Raw genomic sequence first — 21,811 nt, forward strand, 5'->3', positions numbered from 1 at the left:
CCTCAAAAAAAAAAAAAAAAAAACTTCCATCCATTGGCCGGGCGCGGTGGCTCAAGCCTGTAATCCCAGCACTTTGGGAGGTCGAGGCGGGTGGATCACGAGGTCAAGAGATCGAGACCATCCTGGTCAACATAGTGAAACCCCGTCTCTACTAAAAACAAAAAATTAGCTGGGCATGGTGGCACGTGCCTGTAATCCCAGCTACTCAGGAGGCTGAGGCAGGAGAATTGCCTGAGCCCAGGAGGCGGAGGTTGCGATGAGCCGAGATCGTGCCATTGCACTCCAGCCTGGGTAACGAGCGAAACTCCATCTCAAAAAAAAAAAAAAAAAAAAAAAAAAAAAAAAAAAAAAACTTTCATCCATCTTGCATGTTCTTCACATGTACCCCAAAACCTAAAACACAATTCAAAAAAAAAAAAAAAACTTTCATCCAGGCCAGGCGCGGTCATTCACACCTATAATCCCAGCACTTTGGGAGGCCGAGGAGGATGTATCACGAGGTCAGGAGTTCAAGACCAGCCTGCCCAAGATGGTGAAACCCCATTTCTACTAAAAACACAAAAAAATTACACGTGCGTGGTGGCCAGTGCCAGTAATCCCAGCTACTCGGGAGGCTGACGTAGAGAATCACTTGCACCTGGTAGGCAGAGTTTGTTTGCAGCGAGCCGATATCAGGCCATTACACTCCAACCTGGGCCACTGAGTGAGACTTTGTCTCAAAAAAAAAGAAAAACTTTTTTTTCATTTTTTTGAGACGGAATTTTGCTATTGTTGCCCAGGCTGGAGTGCAATGGCCCGATTTCAGCTCACTGCAACCTCCCCCTCACAGGTTCAAGTGATTCTCCTGCCTCATCCTCCCAAGTAGCTGGAATTACAGGCACGTGCCACCACGCCCTGCTAATTTTTTGTATTTTCAGTAGAGACAGCATTTCTGCATGTTGGTCAGGCTGGTCTCGAACTCCCGACCTCAGGTGATCTATCCGCCTCAGCCTCCCAAAGTGCTGGGATTACAAGCGTAAGCCACTACGCACGGCCAAAAAAATATATAAATAAATAAAATTTATCCAAAAATTCCAGTTCTGTGACTTACTAAAGAAATAAGATGTGTGATCGAGCGTATATTTTGTATTTTGTGCTAAAAATACAAAAATTAGCTGAGTGTTGTGACGCACACCTGTAGTCCCAGTGACTCGGGAGGCTGAGGCAAGAGAATTGCTTGAACCCGGAATGCGGAGTTCACAGCCAGCCGAGATTGCGCCGCTGCAGTCCAGCCTGGGTGACAGAGAGAAACTCCATCTCAAAAAAAAAAGAAAGAAAAGAAAGAAAGATGTGAATAAAGAGCTTAAAAAATAAGAGGCACATTATCCATTAAAAAGTGCACAGTGTTCCTCTTCCCCTTTTCCATCCTAAAATATTCAGTGCCAGAGACATTAGGAGGTATACAGAACAAAGGAATCATATACACCTGGTGGTCCACAGCCAGGTGTCAGTGACCTAGTAGGTAAGGAGGCTGAAGAACCTGAGAAGATGAAGAGGGCTTGAACACCTGGGAGGCAGCCCTACACAAAGTCTAAGCCCTAGAGCCGAGTGGAGAGCAAGGCATCCCAGTGGGGAAGGCCTGGAAGCTTAGACTGGGAGATTAGTTGCATACAGGATGATTGATCAAGTCACTAAATACATTAAGGATGACAGAGTCAGCTTTCTCACTGTGGTACAATGAAGTTAAAACTATGGGGAGAATGCCATGCTATTGCATTGGAATTGGAGATATCAGTGTGAACTCATAGTTTTTTTTATTGTTTTTTCAGGTTTTTTTTTTTTTGAGTGGTGTTTCTTTCTTTTTGCCCAGGCTGGAGTGCAATGTCGCGAGCTCGGCTCACTGCAACCTCCGCCTCCCAGGTTCAAGTGATTCTCCTGCCTCAGCCTCCCAAGTAGCTAGCATTACAGGCACGCACCACCACGCCCAGCTAATTTTGTATTTTCAGTAGAGATGGGAGGCAAAGGTTGCAGTGAGCCGAGATCATCATGTTGGCCAGGCTGGTGTCAAACTCCTGACCTCAGGTGATCCGCCTGCCTCGTGAGCCATGGAGCCCGGCCTGAACTCATAGTTTTTTTTTTAAAAAAAATGAGGGCCTGGCTCGGTGGCTCATGCCTGTAAGTAATCCCAGCACTTTGGGAGGCCGAGGTGGAAGGATCACCTGAGGTCATGAGTTCAAGACCAGCCTGACCAACATAGGGAAACCCCGTCTTTATTAAAAAGAAAAAAAATAATAATTATAATAATTATATTGGGTGGGTGCAGTGGTGGGTGTAAGGCTGAGGTGGGAGGATCATTTGAGGTCAGGAGTTCAAGACTAGCCTGGCCAACATGGTGAAACCCTGTCTCCACTAAATTACAAAAATTAGCCTGTCATGGTGGTGGGCACTTGTAATTCCAACTACTCAGGAGACTGAGGCAGGATGATTGCCTGAACCCGGGAGGCAAAGGTTGCAGTGAGCCGAGGTCATGCCACTGCACTCTAGCCTGGGCGACAGAGCGAGACTCTGTCTCAAAAATAAATAAAAAATAAAAATAAAAATAAATTTTATTGTGTATATTTGAGGTTTACAACATGATGTTGTGGGATATATAGAGAGAGTAAAATGGTTACTATAGTGAAAATTAACATATCTATACTGTCACATAAAGGCTTGTGTAAGTATAACAAGAGCAGCTAAAATCTACCTATTTAACAAAAAACCCAAGTACAATACAATGTTATTAACTATGGACCTCATGTTGTATAGTAGATCTCTAGACTTTCTCATCCTACATATCTACTTCTTTTTATTTATTGACCTACATCTCCCCATTTCTTTCGCCCATAGTTTTTAATATACAGGCATAGATGTAAATGTATGTATGTGTGTGTAGAAGTGATTGTATCCTTATTCATATTCAACATGCACAATTTTTAGTATCAGAGTAAAATAATAAACATTGAAGAGTTAATCGAAGGCCAAGCGGGTTGGCTCACACCTGTAATCCCAGCACTTTGGGAGGCAGAGGTGGGAGGGTCACCTGAGGTCAGGAGTTTGAGACCAGCCTGGCCAACATGGTGAAACCCTTTCTCTTTTTTTTTTTTTTTTTTTTTTTTTTTTGAGACGGAGTTTTACTCTTGTTACCCAGGCTGGAGTGCAATGGCGCGATCTTGGCTCACCGCAACCTCCGCCTCCTGGGTTCAAGCAATTCTCCTGCCTCAGCCTCCTGAGTAGCTGGGATTACAGGCACACACCACCATGCCCAGCTAATTTTTTGTATTTTTAGTAGAGACGGGGTTTCACCATGTTGACCAGGCTGGTCTCGATCTCTTGACCTCGTGATCCACCCGCCTCGGCCTCCCAAAGTGCTGGGATTACAGGCTTGAGCCACTGCGCCCGGCTCGAAACCCTTTCTCTACGAAAAATACAAAAATTAGCCAAGTGTGGTGGCAAGTACCTGTAATACCAGCTACTTTGGAGGCTGAAGCAAAAGAATCACTTGAACCCGGGAGGTGGAGATTGCAGTGAGCCAAGATCATGTCACTGTACTCCAGCTGGGCAACGCAGTGAGGTTCTGTGTAGATGACTTGAGCCCAGGAGTTCAACACTAGCCTGGGCAACATGATGAATTACCATCTCTACAAAAAATACAAAAATTAACCAGGCATGGTGGCGGGTGCCTGTGGTCCCAGATACTCTGAAGGCTGAGGTGGGAAGACCGCTTGAGCCAAAGTCAAGGCTGCAGCGAGCCATGATGTTGCACCCCAGCCTAGACAACACAGAGAAAGAAATAGAGAGACAACCAGTGATGAAAACATACCATAAGCCGGGCGCGGTGGCTCAAGCCTGTAATCCCAGCACTTTGGGAGGCCGAGGCGGGTGGATCACAAGGTCAAGAGATCGAGACCATCCTGGTCAACATGGTGAAACCCCGTCTCTACTAAAAATACAAAAAATTAGCTGGGCATGGTGGCGTGTGCCTGTAATCCCAGCTACTCAGGAGGCTGAGGCAGGAGAATTGCCTGAACCCGGGAGGCGGAGGTTGCGGTGAGCCGAGATCGCGCCATTGCACTCCAGCCTGGGTAACAAGAGCGAAACTCCGTCTCCAAAAAAAAAAAGAAAAAGAAAAAGAAAACATACCATGATTTGAGGAGTACATTTGACTCAGACATCCATATCTTAGATTCAAAATCAAAACAAAAAAGCATGAACTTGAGAGAGAAAGACCTGAGATTAATTCCAGTTTTGCCCTTGGCTGATTTCTTACCCTCTCTGAGCCTCAGTTAAATTACCTATAAAATGAGAATTATACCATCTACTACTGCACTAAATAGTTATGAGCATTAAATGAGGTTGTGAAAGAATAGTAGCTAACACACAGCTAAAAAAATGGTGATGGGCTGGGTGCAGTGGCTCATGCCTCTAATCCCAGCACTTTGAGAGGCCTAGGCGGGTGGATCTCTTGAGGTCAGAAGTTCAAGACCATTCTGACCAACATGGTGAAACCCCCTCTGTACTAAAAATACAATAATTAGCCAGATGTGGTGGCACACACCTGTAGTCCCAGCTACTCGGGAGGCTGAGGCAGGAGAATTGCCTGAATGTGGGAGATGGAGGTTGCAGTGAGCCGAGATCACTACACTGCACTCCAGCCTGGTGCTAGAGCAAGACTCTGTCTCAAAAAAAAAAAAAAAAAAAAAAGGTAATGGTGGTAGATTTTCATTCTGTAAACATAATCTGCTGAAGGAGAATAATTTTTATTTATTTTATTTTATTATTTTTTTTTTTGAGACAGAGTTTTGCTCTTGTTACCGAGGCTGGAATGCAATGGCACAGTCTCGGCTCACCGCAACCTCCGCCTCCTGGGTTCAGGCAATTCTCCTGCCTCAGCCTCCTGAGTAGCTGGGATTACAGGCACGCGCCACCATGCCCAGCTGATTTTTTTGTATTTTTAGTAGAGACGGGGTTTCACCATGTTGACCAGGATGGTCTCGATCTTTTGACCTCGTGATCCACCCACCTCGGCCTCCCAAAGTGATGGGATTACAGGCGTGAGCCACCGCGCCCGGCTATTTTATTTTATTTTTTTTGAGATGGAGTCTTGCTCTGTCTCCCAGGCTGGAGTGCTGTGGCGCAATCTGAGCTCACTGCAAATCTAAGCCACCACGCCCGGCGAAGAATAATTTATAGAGGCTTTCCGGAAGACAATTTCCTCTTCAGAAATATTCACAGACTTTGACTCAATAATTCCACTTCCATAACTCTCTTGTAAAGACATTATGAAAGCTGTATAGATGAGGCGGGGTGCAGTGGCTCACGCCTGTAATCCTAGCACTTTGAGAGGCCAAGGCGGCAGATCACAGAATTTGAGAGCAGCCAGACCAACGTGGTGAAACCCTGTCTCTACTAAAAATACAAAAATTAAGGCCAGGCGCAGTGACTCATGCCTGTAATTCCAGCACTTTGGGAGGCCGAGGTGGGTGGATCACCTGAGGTCAAGAGTTCAAGACCAGCCTAGACAACATGGTAAAACCCTGTCTCTACTAAAAATACAAAAATTAGCAGAGTATAGTGGCAGGTGTCTACAATCCCAGCTACTCAGGAGAGTGAGGCAGGAGAATCGCTTGAACCCAGGAGTCAGAGGTTGCAGTGAGCCAAGATTAAGCCACTCTACTCCAACCTGGGTGACAGACAAAGACTTTTGTTTTGTTTTGTTTTGTGTTTTGTGCTTTTTCTCTCTGCCTTCCACCCCTGTCCCAAGACTTTTTCTAAAAAAAAAAAAAAAAACATATATACAAAAATTAGCCAGGCATGGTAGTATGCTCCTATGATCCCAGCCAATTAGGAGGCTGAAGCAGGAGAACCACTTGAACCCGGCAGGCAGAAGTTGCAGTGAGCTGAGATCACACCACTGCACTACAGCCTAGGCGACAGAGCGAGACTCCGTCTCAAAGGTACATTAGGCTGGGCATGGTGGCTGTCACCTGTAATCCCAGCACTTTGGGAGGCCAAGGTGGGAGGATCACAAGGTCAAGAAATCTAGACCATCCTGACCAACATGATGAAACCCCCTGTCTCCTAAAAATACAAAAATTAGCTGGGCATGGTGGCACATGCCTGTAGTCCCAGCTACTTGGGAGGCTGAGGCAGGAGAATTGCCTGAACCTGGGAATCAGAGGTTGCAGTGAGCCAAGATCTCACCACTGCACTCCAGCCTGGTGGCAGAGAGAAACTCTGTCAGAAAAGAAAAGAAAAGAAAAGAACATTAAAATTTTGTATTATAATCTTTTTTTTTTTTTTTCCAAGATGGCGTCTTGCTTTGTCGCCCAGGCTGAAGTACAGTGGCACAATCTCAGCTCCCTGAGACCTCTGCCTCTCAGGTTTAAGTGATTCCCCTGCCTCAGCCTCCCAAGTAGCTGGGACTACAGGCATGCACCACCATGCCCGGCTAAGTTTTGTATTCTGAGTAGATACTGGATTTTACCCTGTTGGACAGGCTGGTCTGGAACTCTTGACCTCGTGATCCGCCTGCCTTGGCCTTCCAAAGTGCTGAGAACTACAGGTGTGAGCCACTGTACCTGGCCCTGGTATTATAATCTTATGGGACCATCATCATATGTGTGGCTGTGTTTTTTTGTTTTGTTTTGTTTGTTTATTTGTTTTTTTAAATATTTTTTTAAAAGACGGGGTTTCACCATGTTGGTCAGTCTGGTCTTGAACTCCCGACCTCAGGTGATCCACCCGCCTTGGCCTCCAAAGTGCTTGGATTACAGGCGTGAGCCACCACGCCCGGCCCTTGTTTTGTTTTTTTGAGACAGAGTCTCACACCCTTGCCCAGGCTGGAGTGCAATGGCGAGATCTCGGCTCATAGCAACCTCTGCCTCCTAGGTTCACGTGATTCTCCTGCCTCAACCTCTGGAGTAGCTAGGATTACAGGCGAACACCACTACACCCAGCTAATGTTTTGTATTTTTGGTAGATACAGGGTTTCACTATGTTGGCCAGACTACACTTGAACTCCTGACCTCGTGATCCGCCCACCTTGGCCTCCCAAAGTGTTGGGATTACAGGTGTGAGCCACCTCGCCCGGTCCCCAAAATGTTATGTGATGTGTGGCTATATATGTTCACAAAAATAATGTACCAGAATGCTTAGGTAGCATTATTTGTAATCATTATTGGGGACACAACCCAAGTTTCCATGCACAGTAAATGAGCAAATTGTGATAAATTCACACAATAGAACACTCCATAGCATTGTAAAAACAGACTACTACTTGCAACAATATATGTTAAATATCACAAACATCCTATTTAATAAAGCTAGACACAAAAAAGTAATACTACCTTTTTTTTTCTTTTATTTGAAGTTCAAAACCTGGCAAACCTAGTCTGTGATGGTAGAAGTTGGGACGGTGGTTTTCCTTGAGGAGGGGAGTAAGGAAGTTGAGATGAAAGGGGCCTTCTGGGTGCTGGCATGTCTGCTTTTTTGATCTGGGTGCTGGTTGCACAGTGTGTTCCATTCATGATTTGTGTAGTTTTCTGTCTGTATGTTACCTTTCAGTAAAACAATTACCAGCCAGGAGCAGTGCCTTATGCCTATAATCCCAACACTTAGAGAGGCAAAGGTGGGTGGATCACTTGAGCTCAGGAGTTCAAAACCAGCCTGGGTAATGAAGTGATAGCTCCTCTCTACAAAAAACACAGAAATTAGGTGGGCTTGGTGGCAAGTGCCTGTAGTCACACCTACTGCGGAGGCTGAGGTAAGAATCCCTTGAGCCAGAAAGATTGAGGTCGCAGTGAGCTATGAGCATGCCACAGCACCCTAGCCTGGGCAAAAGAAACAACTACTAGAAAAAAGAAAAATAAATTCATGGAAAAACTTTTCCCCCCCCCCAGAAAATAGAGCAGCCTGACCCAAATTTATTTTTATTTGTCCTGTTTTGCTTTTTAGGCTGAAAAAATGATATAGGCCTTTTTCACATTAAAACATTTATGTCTTCTGAGAATTCTGTGGGTTTTGCTCCAAATTTTTCTGTTTCTTAAATTATGTAATAAATAAATATTAGCTTATTAGGTGGGAGGACGAGGACAGAAAAGTATACAGCAGGTAGTAGAAAGCTGGATACACTTTTACTTTTTTTTTTTTTTAACTGAGATGGAGTTTCGCTCTTGTTGCCCAAGCTGGAGTGCAGTGGCACGATCTTGGCTTACTGCAACCTCCACCTCCCAGGTTCAAGCAATTCTCCTGCCTCAGCCTCCTGAGGAGCTGAGACTACAGGTGTGCACCATCACACTCAGCTAATTTTTGTATGTTTAGTAGAGACAGGGTTTCTCCATGTTGGCCAGGTTGGTCTCGAGCTCTTGACCTTCTGATCTGCCAGCCTCAGCCTCCCCAGGTGCTGGGACTGCAGGCATGAGCCACCAGGCCTGACTTTTTTTTTTTTTTGAGACAGATTTTTCCTGTTGCCCAGCCTGTGGTGCAATGGCAAGATGTCGGCTCACTGCAACCTCTGCCTCCTGGGTTCAAGCATTCTCGTGCCTCAGCCTCCTGAGTAGCTGGGATTACCAGCGTGTCCCACCACACCAGACTAATTTTTGTATTTTTAGTAGAGATGGGTTTTCATCATGTTAGCTGGGCTGGTCTTGAACTCCTGGCCTTAAGTGAGCCACATGCCTTGTCCTCCCAAAGTGCTGGCATTACACATGTGAGCCACCATGGCTGGTTCTGCTTAACATACTTTAAGCCATATTCACATGCAGTTGATATTATAGGATCAGTGAGATTCATGATATTATTAGGTGAAAAGTTTTTAGTGGCAAGTCCACATTCGCTCCCATAAAATTAAGATCTTTTATTCCTTTCTTATTAAAAGTTCAGTTGGAAAATTCAAAATTAAAAAAAAAAAAACTTGCTCATTGCAAACAGAAGTTATTTTACGTGAAGAAATTCTACCTTACTTTTTTTCTTATTTTAATACCACATTTTTCTATACTTTAATCCTGAGAGAACTCTGGCTGTTTATCAACTGCTTTTAATTCCATTGTCTGGATGTGCTCATGTGAGTTTGGCAGCTGTTCCTATTGAGTAACTGAGTGAAGAGTCACAGTGCAAAAAGTGATATTACTATCCCCTCTGCATCCTGCCCCCCCACCCCACCGTCCCTCTTCCTGGCCCGCCTCTCCACGGAGGACATCCGCTTCCTCAGTTCTTGATGTCCAACATTCCGAATGCAGTGAAACCACCAGGTTATTTTGAGAGATACTTTTAATGGCCCCTTGCAATTTATTTAGAGGAAAAGATGCCTCAATAAGGTGAAGGATGTTGTAGTTTTAATTGCTAAGGATGTGGCTCAAATCATACAGGATGTCAGATTCAGCACCTGTTTTTTGTGGGAGTCAGGCAGGGTAGGGACCTCACTCTGGCTTGGCAGACATGGTAGTGTGGTATTTTGCTTTTTACCTTTGGAAAGCACAGTGAAAGAAGATACACTCAGGACACACCAGCTTCCTCGAGGGCAGCTGTGGAGGAGGAAGTCTTGACTTCCTTTGGAATCACAGTCCAGGATCCCGGATATTCTTATTTCCAAGTCTAGTTTGAGATTAAACAAATCTCAAATCTCTGTCCCAGGACATTCATTCAAATACATGTCATAACTGGGTTTTGTTTTGTTGTTTTGTTTTTTTTCCCCTCACGCTTTCTTCCACTCAATGGAAAACCCCTGCATCATCCGTTTCCTGCCAAGTGCTCTGCAAAGATCACAAGCAGGAAATTTGAAATGAGAATGATCATTTGAGCTACGGTGATCAGGGAACTATGACAGCAAGAGCATGTGGGACCTATACAGCAGAGCCATTATAAAGTTTATCGGTCTTTTTATAATTCACTCTTGCTCAGGGGCAGGTCAACTTATAGAGAACTGAGAATTTGCATGAAAAGAGTTTCATCTCCAACAGTGAACATGCATGGCACATAGTCCTGAGTTTGTGTATAATTTAAGATATTGTGAACTATTATTATTGGTACATTCATGCGTTTTGTACTTTATTTATGTACTCCCAGGGAGCAAGGAATCTCTTCTGTGCAACGTGCCAGATTGCTTTAATTGAACAGCCTCATAAAATATAAACTTGTTATTATTATAATGATTACACTGTTGTGTCATTATGATTACTGCTGAACCATGCAGCTATTTATCCTTGGTCCTCTCTACGCTTTCTCTAAATAGACAGACCTTTGTAACTGGATTCTAGACTGGCACCTGAGATGCAGCTTTTGCATTTAAAGAGTGGGAGACTGAGTTTATTTTAGAATTTTAGAGCTGAATTTCAGAGGTCCTGGTATTCAGGCAGCCCACTTTATAAATAGGAAAACAGCCTCAGAGAGTTCAGTGATGTCCTCCAAGGTCACACAGCTAGTTAGGGGTAGAACAAGGACATCATCTGATTACCAGACCAATGATCTTTTAAAAAGTCACTGGTATCTTGCCAAGGAGTAGACAAGTAAAATTCATTGTTTTTGTTTTGTTTTGTTTTGTTTTTTGAGACAGTTTCACTCTGTCACCCAGGCTGGAGTGCAGTGGCACCATCTTGGCTCAAAGCAACCTCTGCCTCCCAGGTTCAAGTGACTCTCCTGTCTCAACTCCTGAGTAGCTAGGATTGCAAATGCCCAGCTAAGTTTTTTTTGTAATTTTAGTAGAGACAGGGTTTCACTGTGTTAGCCACGATGGTCTCGATCTCCTGACCTCTCGATCCACCCACTTCATCTTCTCAAAGTGCAGGGATTACAGGTGTGAGCTACTGCACCTGGCACCTAGGTAAAATTAGTGTTATTGATTGTTAGTGGGTTTGCTGAGCCAAACATTTTTCAAGTGTCTCTAATTAAAGGTCTTGATTGTGCCAAAAATAACAATAATTACTTTTCCTTTGTCTACCATCCCTATTTCCAATTTTGATAGTCACCTTAAATTTGAATTTACAGCAAGCCATATTTTGCATAAATTTGGTAGATTTGGACATATCATAATCCATACTTCTTTTGAGTTCTATTGATTTGGGGCCAAACACAGAAACTGGCAAATCTAGATGCCATTCAAAGTTATAGACTGTATTTTAATTTTTATTTTGTTTATTTATTTGACATAGGGTCTTACTCTGTCACGCAGGCTGGAGTACAGTGGCACAATCATGGATCCATACAGCCTGGAACTCACAGGCTCAAGACTGGAATTCCTTCTGTCTCAGCCTCCCAAGTAACTGGGACTACAGGTGTGTGACACCATGCCCAGCACATTTTATTTTTATTTTTATTTTTTTGAGACAGAGTCGGCCTCTGCCACCCAGGCTGGAGTGTAATGGTGCAATCTCTGCTCACTGCAGCCTCCAACTCCCTGGTTGAAGTGATTCTCCTGCCTCAGCCTCCCGAGTAGCTGGGACTACAGGCTCATGCCACCACGCCCAGCTAATTTTTGTATTTTTAGTAGAGATGGGGTTTCACCATACTGGCCAGGATGGTCTCAATTTCTTGACCTTGTGATCCGCCCACCTCGGCCTCCCAAAGTGCTGGAATTACAGGCGTGACCCACTGCGCCTGGTCTAATTTTTTTTTTTTTAAGTAGAGATGGTGTTTTGCTATTTTGGCCCAGCTGCTCTTGACCTCCTGGCCTCAAGTAATCCACCTGACTTGGCCTCCCAAAGTGCTGGGATTACAGGCTTAAGCCACTGTGTCCCATATACAATTAGTTCTTGACAATATCAACGACTTACAACTGTGGTTGCACCTCAGATAAAACAACAAACAATTCCTTAACAAAATCTTTACATTTTCTTTTCCTGTTTTTTTTTTTTTTTTTTTTTTTTGAGACGGAGTTTCGCTCTTGTTACCCAGGCTGGAGTGCAATGGCGCAATCTCCGCTCACCGCAACCTCCGCCTCCCGGGTTCAGGCAATTCTCCTGCCTCAGCCTCCTGAGCAGCTGGGATTACAGGCACGCGCCACCATGCCCAGCTAATTTTTTGTATTTTTAGTAGAGACGGGGTTTCACCATGTTGACCAGGATGATCTCGATCTCTCGACCTCGTGATCCACCCACCTCGGCCTCCCAAAGTGCTGGGATTACAGGCTTGAGCCACCACGCCCAGCCCTTTTCCCACTTTTTTGTAGTGATGGGGTTTCACCATGTTGCCCAGGCTGGCCTGGAATTCCTGGGTTCAAGCAATCCTGCTGTCTCAGCCTCCCAGAGTGGTAGGATTACAGGTGTGAGCCATTATGCTCGGCCAAAATCTTTACATTTTCTAAAAGGTTGAAACATTCTTTTTTTTTTTTTTTGAGACGGAGTTACACTCTTGTTGCCCAGGCTGGAGTGCAATTGCGCGATCTCGGCTCACCGCAACCTCCGCCTCCTGGGTTCAAGCAATTCTCCTGCCTCAACCTCCTGAGTAGCTGGGATTACAGGCACGCGCCACCATGCCCAGCTAATGTTTTGTATTTTTAGTAGAGACGGGGTTTCACCATGTTGACCAGGATGGTCTTGATTTTTTGACCTCGTGATCCACCTGCCTCGGCCTCCCAAAGTGCTGGGATTATAGGTGTGAGCCACCGCGCCCGGCCAAGGTTGAAACATTCTAAAAATCATACGGATAATTATAGGAAATGCACTGTCTTTTACATTTATTTCATTTGTTAGGAATACGGTGTCCCTATGTTGCCCAGGCTGGCCTTGAACTCCTTGGCTCAAGTAATCCTCCTGCCTCAGACTCTGAAGTAGCTGAGATACTACAGGAACATGCCATTAAATACTATTTTTTACTTCTCCTCACAACCCTACGAGGAAACTAGATCAGGTGGGGTGGCTCATGCCTATAATCCCAGCACTTTGGGAGGCCTAGCTGGGAAGATCACCTGGTTACAGTGAGCTATGATTGTGTCAATGCACTCCAACCCAGGTGACCAAAAAACAAAATAACAAAAGGAAACTGAAGCAGAGTTAAAAGTCACCAACCAGTAAATGATGGAACTGAGATTTATACCTTCCAGAGTATCTGCTCTGTTTGTTTTTGGCAGGGTGGGGGTGGTGTGGGAAAGATGTATAACATTTTTTAACTTCTCAGAGTGCTTTTACATTTACTTTATTAGTCAAAGAGTTTAGAATATAAACTTACCTAGATAATTAAAAGAATGCCTATTGTCTCAACAATTCAGACTACTGAAATGGACATTTCTCATTGAAGTTCACATTGCTTTTAGGCCTGGTGCAGTGACCAATACAGGTAATCCCAGCACTATGGGAGGCTGAGGCAGATGGATCACTTGAGGTCCCTCCGTTGGAGACCAGCCTGGCCAACATGGTGAAACCCCACCTCTACTAAAAATACAAAAATTAGCTGGGCATGGTGGTACATGCCTATAATCCCCGCTGTTTGAGTGGCTGAGGCAGAATTTTTTGAACTCAGGAGATTGAGGCTTCAGTGAGCCAAGATTTCACCATTGCACTCCAGCCTGGGCGACAGAACAAGACTGTTTCAAAAAAAAAAAAAAAAAAACAAAACCCAAATTTATGTTAATTTTATTAATTGATTAATATACATTATCCCACAAGTATAGAAATAAAACCCTAAAATAAAGGAAATATGACACGTAGATACACATGCATACATAATTTTAGGCAGATAGAATTGGTAATCTGTGTGTGTGTGTGTGTGTGTGTGTGTGTGTATGTGTGTTTTGAGACAGGGTCTCACTCTGTGTGTGTGTGGTGTCTATGTGTTTTGAGACAGGGTCTCACTGTGTTACCCATGCTGGATCACGGCTCACTGCAGCCTCGATTGACATCTGGGACTCAATTCTTTTTAAAAAAATTTTTTTTGCCGGGCGCGGTGGCTCAAGCCTGTAATCCCAGCACTTTGGGAGGCCGAGGCGGGTGGATGGATCACGAGGTCAAGAGATCGAGACCATCCTGGTCAACATGGTGAAACCCCGTCTCTACTAAAAACACAAAAAAATTAGCTGGGCATGGTGGTGCGTGCCTGTAATCCCAGCTACTCAGGAGGCTGAGGCAGGAGAATTGCCTGAACCCAGGAGGTGGAGGTTGCGGTGAGCCGAGATTTCGCCATTGCACTCCAGCCTGGGTAACAAGAGCGAAACTCCATCTCAAAAAAAAAAAAAAAAAGGCCGGGCGCGGTGGCTCAAGCCTGTAATCCCAGCACTTTGGGAGGCCGAGGCGGGTGGATCACGAGGTCGAGAGATCGAGGCCATCATGGTCAACATGGTGAAACCCCGTCTCTACTAAAAATACAAAACATTAGCTGGGCATGGTGGCACGTGCCTGTAATCCCAGCTACTCAGGAGGCTGAGGCAGGAGAATTGCTTGAACCCAGGAGGCGGAGGTTGCGGTGAGCCGAGATCGTGCCATTGCACTCCAGCCTGGGTAACAAGAGCGAAACTCCGTCTCAAAAAAAAAAAAAAAAAAAAAATTTTTTTTAGGGCCGGGCACGGTGGCTCACACCTGTAATCCCAGCACTTTGGGAGGCCGAGGCGGGCGGATCACGAGGTCAAGAGCTGGAGACCATTCTGGTCAACATAGTGAAACCCCGTCTCTACTAAATATAGAAAAAATTAGCTGGGCATGGTGGCGCGTGCCTGTAATCCCAGCTACTCAGGAGGCTGAGGCAGGAGAATTGCTTGAACCCAGGAGGCGGAGGTTGCGGTGAGCCGAGATCGTGCCATTGCACTCCAGCCTGGGTAACAAGAGTGAAACTCCGCCTAAAAATAAATAAAATTAGGGTCGGGCGCGGTGCCTCAAGCCTGTAATCCCAGCACTTTGGGAGGCCGAGGCGGGTGGATCACAAGGTCAAGAGATCGAGACCATCCTGGTCAACATGGTGAAACCCCGTCTCTACTAAAAACACAAAAAATAAGCTGGGCATGGTGGCGCATGCCTGTAATCCGAGCTACTCAGGAAGCTCAGGCAGGAGAATTGCCTGAACCCAGGAGGCGGAGGTTGTGGTGAGCCGAGATTGCGCCATTGCACTCCAGCCTGGGTAACAAGAGCGAAACTCCGTCTCAAAAAAAAAAATAAATAAATAAAAATAAATAAATAAATAAAATTTAAAAAAAATGTTTCAAGCTACAGAAAAGTAGCTGGGTGCGGTGGCTCATGCCTGTAGGGAGGTGGATTGCTGGAGCCTAAGGGGGGTGGATCGCTGGAGCCCAGGCGTTGGAAAGCAGCCTGGACAACATGGTGAAACTTCGCTCTGCACAAAAAAATTTTAAAAATTAGCTAACTGTGGTGGTGCGAGCCTGTAGTTCCAGCTACCTGGGAGGAGGAAGGATCACATGATTCCAGCCTCAGCAACAAAGTAAGACTGTGTCAAAGAAGAAAAAGAGAGAAAGAAAAGTGGAGAGAATACTGCAGCCAGTACTCCCTAATTATCTTCTAGGTTTGCCAAATCTTAATGATGGTATATTTATTTCAAATAACATTTTTACATTTAGTTTTTTGAATAGTTAATACATTTGTATGTTCAAAAAAATTGTAGTTAAGTTCCCATCCCACTCTGTCCCATATGCCACTTTCATTGCATAGGTTCTCGTTATATGCTTTTCAGTGGTTGCCTGTTTATGTTTGTGTGTATACAAATACAATTATATTTGGACTTACTATTTTAAAATGGAAACAGTAAGTTTTAGAAAATGTTTTTTTCTTTTTTAATAGAGACAAGGTCTCAGTATGTTGCCCAGGCTTGTTTTGAATTCCTGGGCTCAAGCAATCCTCCTGCCTCAGCCTCCTTCAAAGTGCTGAGATTACAGACATGAGCCACCAAGTCTGACCAAGTAACATAGTTTTGACATTTTTCTTTTTGTCTATACTCACATTCTCTCTTTTTGATAGAGGGTCTCAGTCTGTGGCCCAGGCTCGAGTGCAGCGGTGCGATGAACTCGTGGGCTCAAGCGATTTGCCGGCCTGGTCCTTCCAAAGTGCTGGGATTACAGGCATGAGCCACACCACGCCTGGCCAGTGTCTACACTCCTTTTCTTTTTTTGAGACGGAGTTTCGCTCTTGTTTCCCAGGTTGGAGTGCAATGGTGCGATCTCGGCTCACCGCAACCTCCACCTCCTGGGTTCAGGCAATTCTCCTGCCTCAGCCTCCTGAGTAGCTGGGATTACAGGCACGCGCCACCATGCCCAGCTAATGTTTTATATTTTTAGTAGAGACGGGGTTTCACCATGTTGACCAGGATGGTCTTGATTTCTTGACCTCGTGATCCACCCACCTCGGCCTCCCAAAGTGCTGGGATTACAGGCGTGAGCCACCGCGCCCGGCCATACACTCTTAACCCTGTTTCTCCTCTCTTTACCGCCTCTTTTCTCAGCTTCTTATTCAATAAACAATTCACAAAACTCTGAGTTGGAGGCATTCTGCTAGGACCACTGAAGAAGCGGTAGTTTGTCATTCACTACTGCTTGCCTCTGTCCTTTTCCCTCCTCCCACAACTGTTTTCCAAAAACTGAGACCTGTTTCCAAGGTTTAAAGTGCTGGGTGCGGTGCCTCATGCCTGCAATCCCCGCACTTTGGGAAACTGATGCCGGGGATCGCTTGCGACCGGGAGTTTGAAGCCAGCCTGGGCAGCTAAACCCCATTCTCTGCCAAAGGAACAAACAAACAAACAAAAAAAACCATTAAAGCAAAAATTAGCTGGGTGCGGTGGTGGTAGTGGGTGAAGGTAGGCTGAGGTGGGAGGATGGTTTCAGCCCGGAGGGTCGAGAAGGCAGTGAGCCGAGATCGCGCTACTGCTCTCCAGCCTGAGGAGTGATACAGAGACCTTGTCTCAAGAAAAAAAAAAAAAAAAAAAAAAAAAAGGCCGGGCGCGGTGGCTCACGCCTGTAATCCCAGCACTCTGGGAGGCTGAGGTGGGCGGATCACCTGAGGTCAGGGGTTCAAGACCAGCCTGACCAACGTAGTGAAACCCCGTCTTTAAAAAAAAAAAAAGAGGCCGGGCGCGGTGGCTCAAGCCTGTAATCCCAGCACTTTGGGAGGCCGAGGCGGGCGGATCACGAGGTCAAGAGCTGGAGACCATTCTGGCCAACATAGTGAAACCCCGTCTCTACTAAATATAGAAAAAATTAGCTGGGCATGGTGGCGCGTGCCTGTAATCCCAGCTACTCAGGAGGCTGAGGCAGGAGAATTGCCTGAACCCGGGAGGCGGAGGTTGCGGTGAGCCGAGATCGCGCCATTGCACTCCAGCCTGGGTAACAAGAGCGAAACTCCATCGCAAAAAGAAAAAAAAAAAAAAAAGAAAAAGCCTAGAATAAGTATTAGCTTTATGCAAATAAGGAAGCTTAATAGAGTTCCTCTGAAGAATTCGGTAGGGCGGAAGCTGCGGGACCGGGGGCAGGCCCGGCGTGGGGGGCGGGACTGAGAGGCCGGCCTTGTAGGCCCCGCCCGACTCGCGCTAAGATTTGGCGCCAAACGCCGCGCGCTCTTCTCGCCCCTGGAATTCCTGAGTCTCGCGAGAAGCGCGCTTAGTTTGCACGCGGGGATCCGCGCTGTGGCGCTTGTCTTCTGGGTGTGGTGAGAGCTGGCTGGCAGGTCAGTGAAGTTCCTGCTGGGAGAGGGGAGTCAGCTGGACGAGCCAGGGAGGCAGACGGACGAGAGGGAAAAGCTAGTTGTCGCCGTAACGGGGTCAGGAGGCTGCGGGATCGACCTGACTAGGCCTGGAGAGGCGCGGACGCGGGCGCGGGTCTCGGCTGCTGGGGTTTTGGGCTGCCTCTTACTCGGCCAAGCCGCGTAGCGGGAGAGAACGTGTTCCTTATCGTCTTTACTCCCGGCTTCTGTACGGGGCCTGTAAACGTAGGAAGCCCCCAGCGAATGTGGATGAATGAATGAGGTTGAAGGGAGGATAGACGGGGAGCGAGGATGAGGGGACGCTGGAGAAAGCGGTATGGGAGGTTCGACGTTTCGAAGGTGGAACCCAAGGGGGACATCGAGGCAGCACGGTGCGACTTCCGTTGCGATGAGGGGCGTCTCTTTCGACTTCTTGGAAAGAGGTGGACGTTGGAAACCAGGGTCTGGAAACAAACCGTGGTTTGCACCGTATATTTGTTACCTTCACTCCTCTGGGAGTTTGAGGAGTAGAGGAGGAAGTTGGGGCAATTTCATCAGTGTCTAAAAAGAGACAGTTGTGCGACCATTGACGAGGAGATAAAAGTCGTGTATTGGGCATCTTGTTCACTACAAATAGAAGAAATGCCAGTTTCCTGATAAGCCCCACCCCATGCTTGGCCAGTTTCTGGGTACACTTGATATAGTTTGGGCACTGCCATCAAACTCAAAGCTCGCTGTCAGCCTCAAAGGTCTGAACTCCGCTGTAGATTCCTGTAGTTTACTTGAAGCTAAGCTGGGTCGTGATCAGGAATTGATGCTTTTCTTTTTTCTTTTTTTGTGAGAGGGAGTCTTGCTCTGTTGCTCAGGCTGGAGTACAATGGCGGGATCTCGGCTCACTGCAACCTCTGACTCCCAGGTTCAAGTGATTCTCCTGTCTCAGTCTCCTGAGTAGCTGGGACTACAGGCGTCTGCCACCATAATCGGTTATTTATTTATTTTTTTTGTATTTTTAGTAGAGGTGGGGTTTCACCATGTTAGCCAGGATGATCTTGATCTCCTCACCTTGAGATCCGCCCACCTCAGCCTCCGAAAGTGCTGGGATTACAGGCATGAGCCACCGTTCCCGGCCATTCTTTAAAGGAAACCTTACCTAGAAGACCAGTATGTAAACACATTAAAAAAAATTTTTTTTTTTGCTTTTAATTTTTGTGGGCACATAGTAGGTGTATATAAACAGATTTTTTTTTTTAGTTGCTCTAGTTGAAGTGGGGGCGGAGTACCTATATCCTGTGTATTTCATATCCTATTTATTGGATCACAGTTTGAAACCTTCTGAAAAGTCAAATTCATCTTTTTATGGTGGGGGAAACTCAATAGTTGAGGTAAAAGGATTTGTTCAATATGATAGCGTTATTTATTTATTTATTTATTTATTTATTTTTTGAGACGGAGTTTCGCTCTTGTTACCCAGGCTGGAGTGCAATGGCGCGATCTCGGCTCACCGCAACCTAGGCCTCCTGGGCTCAGGCAATTCTCCTGCCTCAGCCTCCTAAGTAGCTGGGATTACAGGCATGCACCACCACGCCCAGCTAGTTTTTTTGTATTTTTAGTAGAGACGGGGTTTCACCATGTTGACCAGGATGGTCTCGATCTTTCGACCTCGTGATCCACCCGCCTCGGCCTCCCAAAGTGCTGGGATTACAGGCTTGAGCCACCGCGCCCGGCATTTATTTATTTTTTTTTTTGAGACGGAGTTTCGCTCTTGTTACCGAGGCTGGAGTGCAATGGCGCGATCTTGGCTCACCGCAACCTCCGCCTCCCGGGTTCAGGCAATTCTCCTGCCTCAGCCTCCTGTGTAGCTGCGATTACAGGCACGCACCACCATGCCCAGCTAATTTTTTTGTATTTTTAGTAGAGACGGGGTTTCACCATGTTGACCAGGATGGTCTCGATCTCTCGACCTCGTGATCCACCCGCCTCGGCCTCCCAAAGTGCTGGGATTACAGGCTTGAGCCACCGCGCCCGGCCTGATAGCGTTATTTAATGTTAGGGTCTACGTTGGAGCTTAGTTCTGATTTCTAGGCTAGTCCTTTTTTAAAATAATTAGTGTCTTCTCTACTTTTCATGATGTGTGAGTTTGAAATGTGGTTTAATTGATTGAAACACATGAAATTGCTGCGGGTGGAACTTGTCTGTGTAGTGGAAAGACTATCTGGATGAATACAAATAATTTTACATTTTTTCCCCTAGAGGAAAAGATGCTAGAACCAGAGGAGAATGGATTGATTGATGTACCAGATTATGAGCATGTAGAAGATGAAATTTTTCCTCCTTTCCCGCCTCCAGCCTCTCCAGAGAGACAAGATGGTGAAGGAGCTGAGCCCGATGAAGGTATGTATAAAGAGTTTTAAAAAGGAGGCTGTGTAAATGAATAAATAAATAAATAAATAAATAAAAAACAACAACAAAAAGGAGGCTGTGGTAAAAGGTATTTGAGGAGGCCGGTCGCGGTGGCTCAAGCCTGTAATCCCAGCACTTTGGGAGGCCAAGGCGGGTGGATCACAAGGTCAAGAGATCGAGACCAACCTGGTCAACATGGTGAAACCCCGTCTCTACTAAAAATACAAAAAATTAGCTGGGCCTGGTGGCGCGTGCCTATAATCCCAGCTACTCAGGAGGCTGAGGCAGGAGAATTGCCTGAACCCAGGAGGTGGAGATTGCGGTGAGCCGAGATTGCGGTGAGCCGAGATCGCGCCATTGCACTCCAGCCTGGGTAACAAGAGTGAAACTCCGTCTCAAAAAAAAAAATAAAAATAAAAAATAAAAGGTATTTGAGGAGATAAAAATGAAAAAAGGGAGGCTGGGCACAGTGGCTCCTGCCTGTAGTCCCACCACTTTGGGAGGCTGAGGCAGAGGGATGGCTTGATCCCAGGAGTTTGAGACCAGCCTGGGCAACATAGCAAGACCTCGTCTCTACTGAAGATTTTGAAATTAGCTGGGTGTAGTAGGCTGTGCCTGTAGTTCTAGCTACTTAAAATGCTGAAGCAGGAGAATCACTTGAGCCCAGAAGTTTGAGGCTGCAGTGAGCCAAGATCACACCACTGCACTCCAGCGTGGACAACAGAGTGAGACCCTGTTTCAGAAACAGGTGTTACATGTTTAGTTATCTTATTAGCTTGGAAATGATAATAAATAATACAAATTCCTTTTTTTTTTTTTTTTCTTTAATAAAGATGGTGTTTCACCATGGTGGCCAGGCTGGTCTTGAACTCTTGACGTCAGGTGAGCCACCCACCTCGGCCTCCCAAAGTGCTAGGATTACAGGCATGAGCCAATAATACAAATTCTTTTAAGTACAGTAATACTGATCTTGGTATGTTTTACTAGAGTCAGGAAGTGGAGCACCTGTTCCTGTACCTCCAAAGAGAACAGTTAAAAGAAATATACCCAAGTTGGATGCTCAGAGGTACATTTAGTATATTCTTATACATTTATACTTTTTATTTATTTATTTATTTATTTATTTATTTTTTTGAGACGGAGTTTTTGCTCTCGTTACCCAGGCTGGAGTGCAATGGCGCGATCTCGGCTCACTGCAACCTCCGCCTCCTGGGTTCAGGCAATTCTCCTGCCTCAGCTTCCTGAGTAGCTCGGATTACAGGCACGTGCCACCATGCCCAGCTAATTTTTTGTATTTTTAGTAGAGATGGGGTTTCACCATGTTGACCAGGATGGTCTCGATGTCTTGACCTCGTGATCCACCCACCTTGGCCTCCCAAAGTGCTGGGATTACGGGCTTGAGCCACTGCGCCCGGCTATACTTTTTATTTTTAACATCCATTGTTTTTCTTCTAATGTTATAAACTTTTGGTTGGTATGATGTGGAGTCGTCCAGGCTGGAGTGCACTGGTGCAATCTCGGGTCACTATAACCTCTGCCTTGCAGGTTCAAGCGATTCTCCTGCCTCAGCCTCCTGAGAAGCTGGGATTACAGGCACGTGCCACCACACTCGGCTAAGTTTTGTATTTTTAGTAGAGACGAGGTTTCACCATGTTGGCCAGCATGGTTTCGAACACCTGACCTCATGATCTGCCTGCCTTGGCCTCTCAAGAGTGCTAGGATTACAGGCATGAGCCACCGTGCTTGGCTGAGTTCTTATATTTCTAAAAATTTTTTTTTAGTTCAGCAGA

At 45.8% G+C, this 21,811-nt stretch overlaps 1 protein-coding gene across 7 annotated transcripts in view; it reads left to right on the forward strand.

Moving 5' to 3' along the window:
* The first annotated feature begins 17,503 nt into the window (after positions 1 to 17,503).
* The window catches only part of TIPIN (TIMELESS interacting protein), a 31,584-nt gene continuing 27,276 nt past the window's right edge, over positions 17,504 to 21,811 (forward strand). For 2 of the 7 annotated variants that reach the window (XM_074392771.1, XM_039469075.2), the window contains exon 1: positions 19,923 to 20,012. Coding sequence is in view for 5 of the 7 variants with exons in the window: in XM_039469073.2 (XP_039325007.2) it covers positions 19,880 to 20,012; positions 21,009 to 21,087 (212 nt within the window). In the remaining 2 variants the exon portion in view is untranslated. Of the gene's footprint in view, positions 17,607 to 17,631; positions 17,700 to 17,775; positions 18,783 to 19,871; positions 20,013 to 20,854; positions 20,904 to 21,008; positions 21,088 to 21,811 lie in introns of those variants that run through there. The other 5 variants (XM_039469073.2, XM_074392768.1, XM_074392769.1 and 2 more) reach the window with 5 other exon arrangements.

The sequence above is a fragment of the Saimiri boliviensis genome, chromosome 2 (assembly GCF_048565385.1).
Source record: "Saimiri boliviensis isolate mSaiBol1 chromosome 2, mSaiBol1.pri, whole genome shotgun sequence".
In the NCBI taxonomy this organism is placed as follows: domain Eukaryota; kingdom Metazoa; phylum Chordata; class Mammalia; order Primates; family Cebidae; genus Saimiri; species Saimiri boliviensis.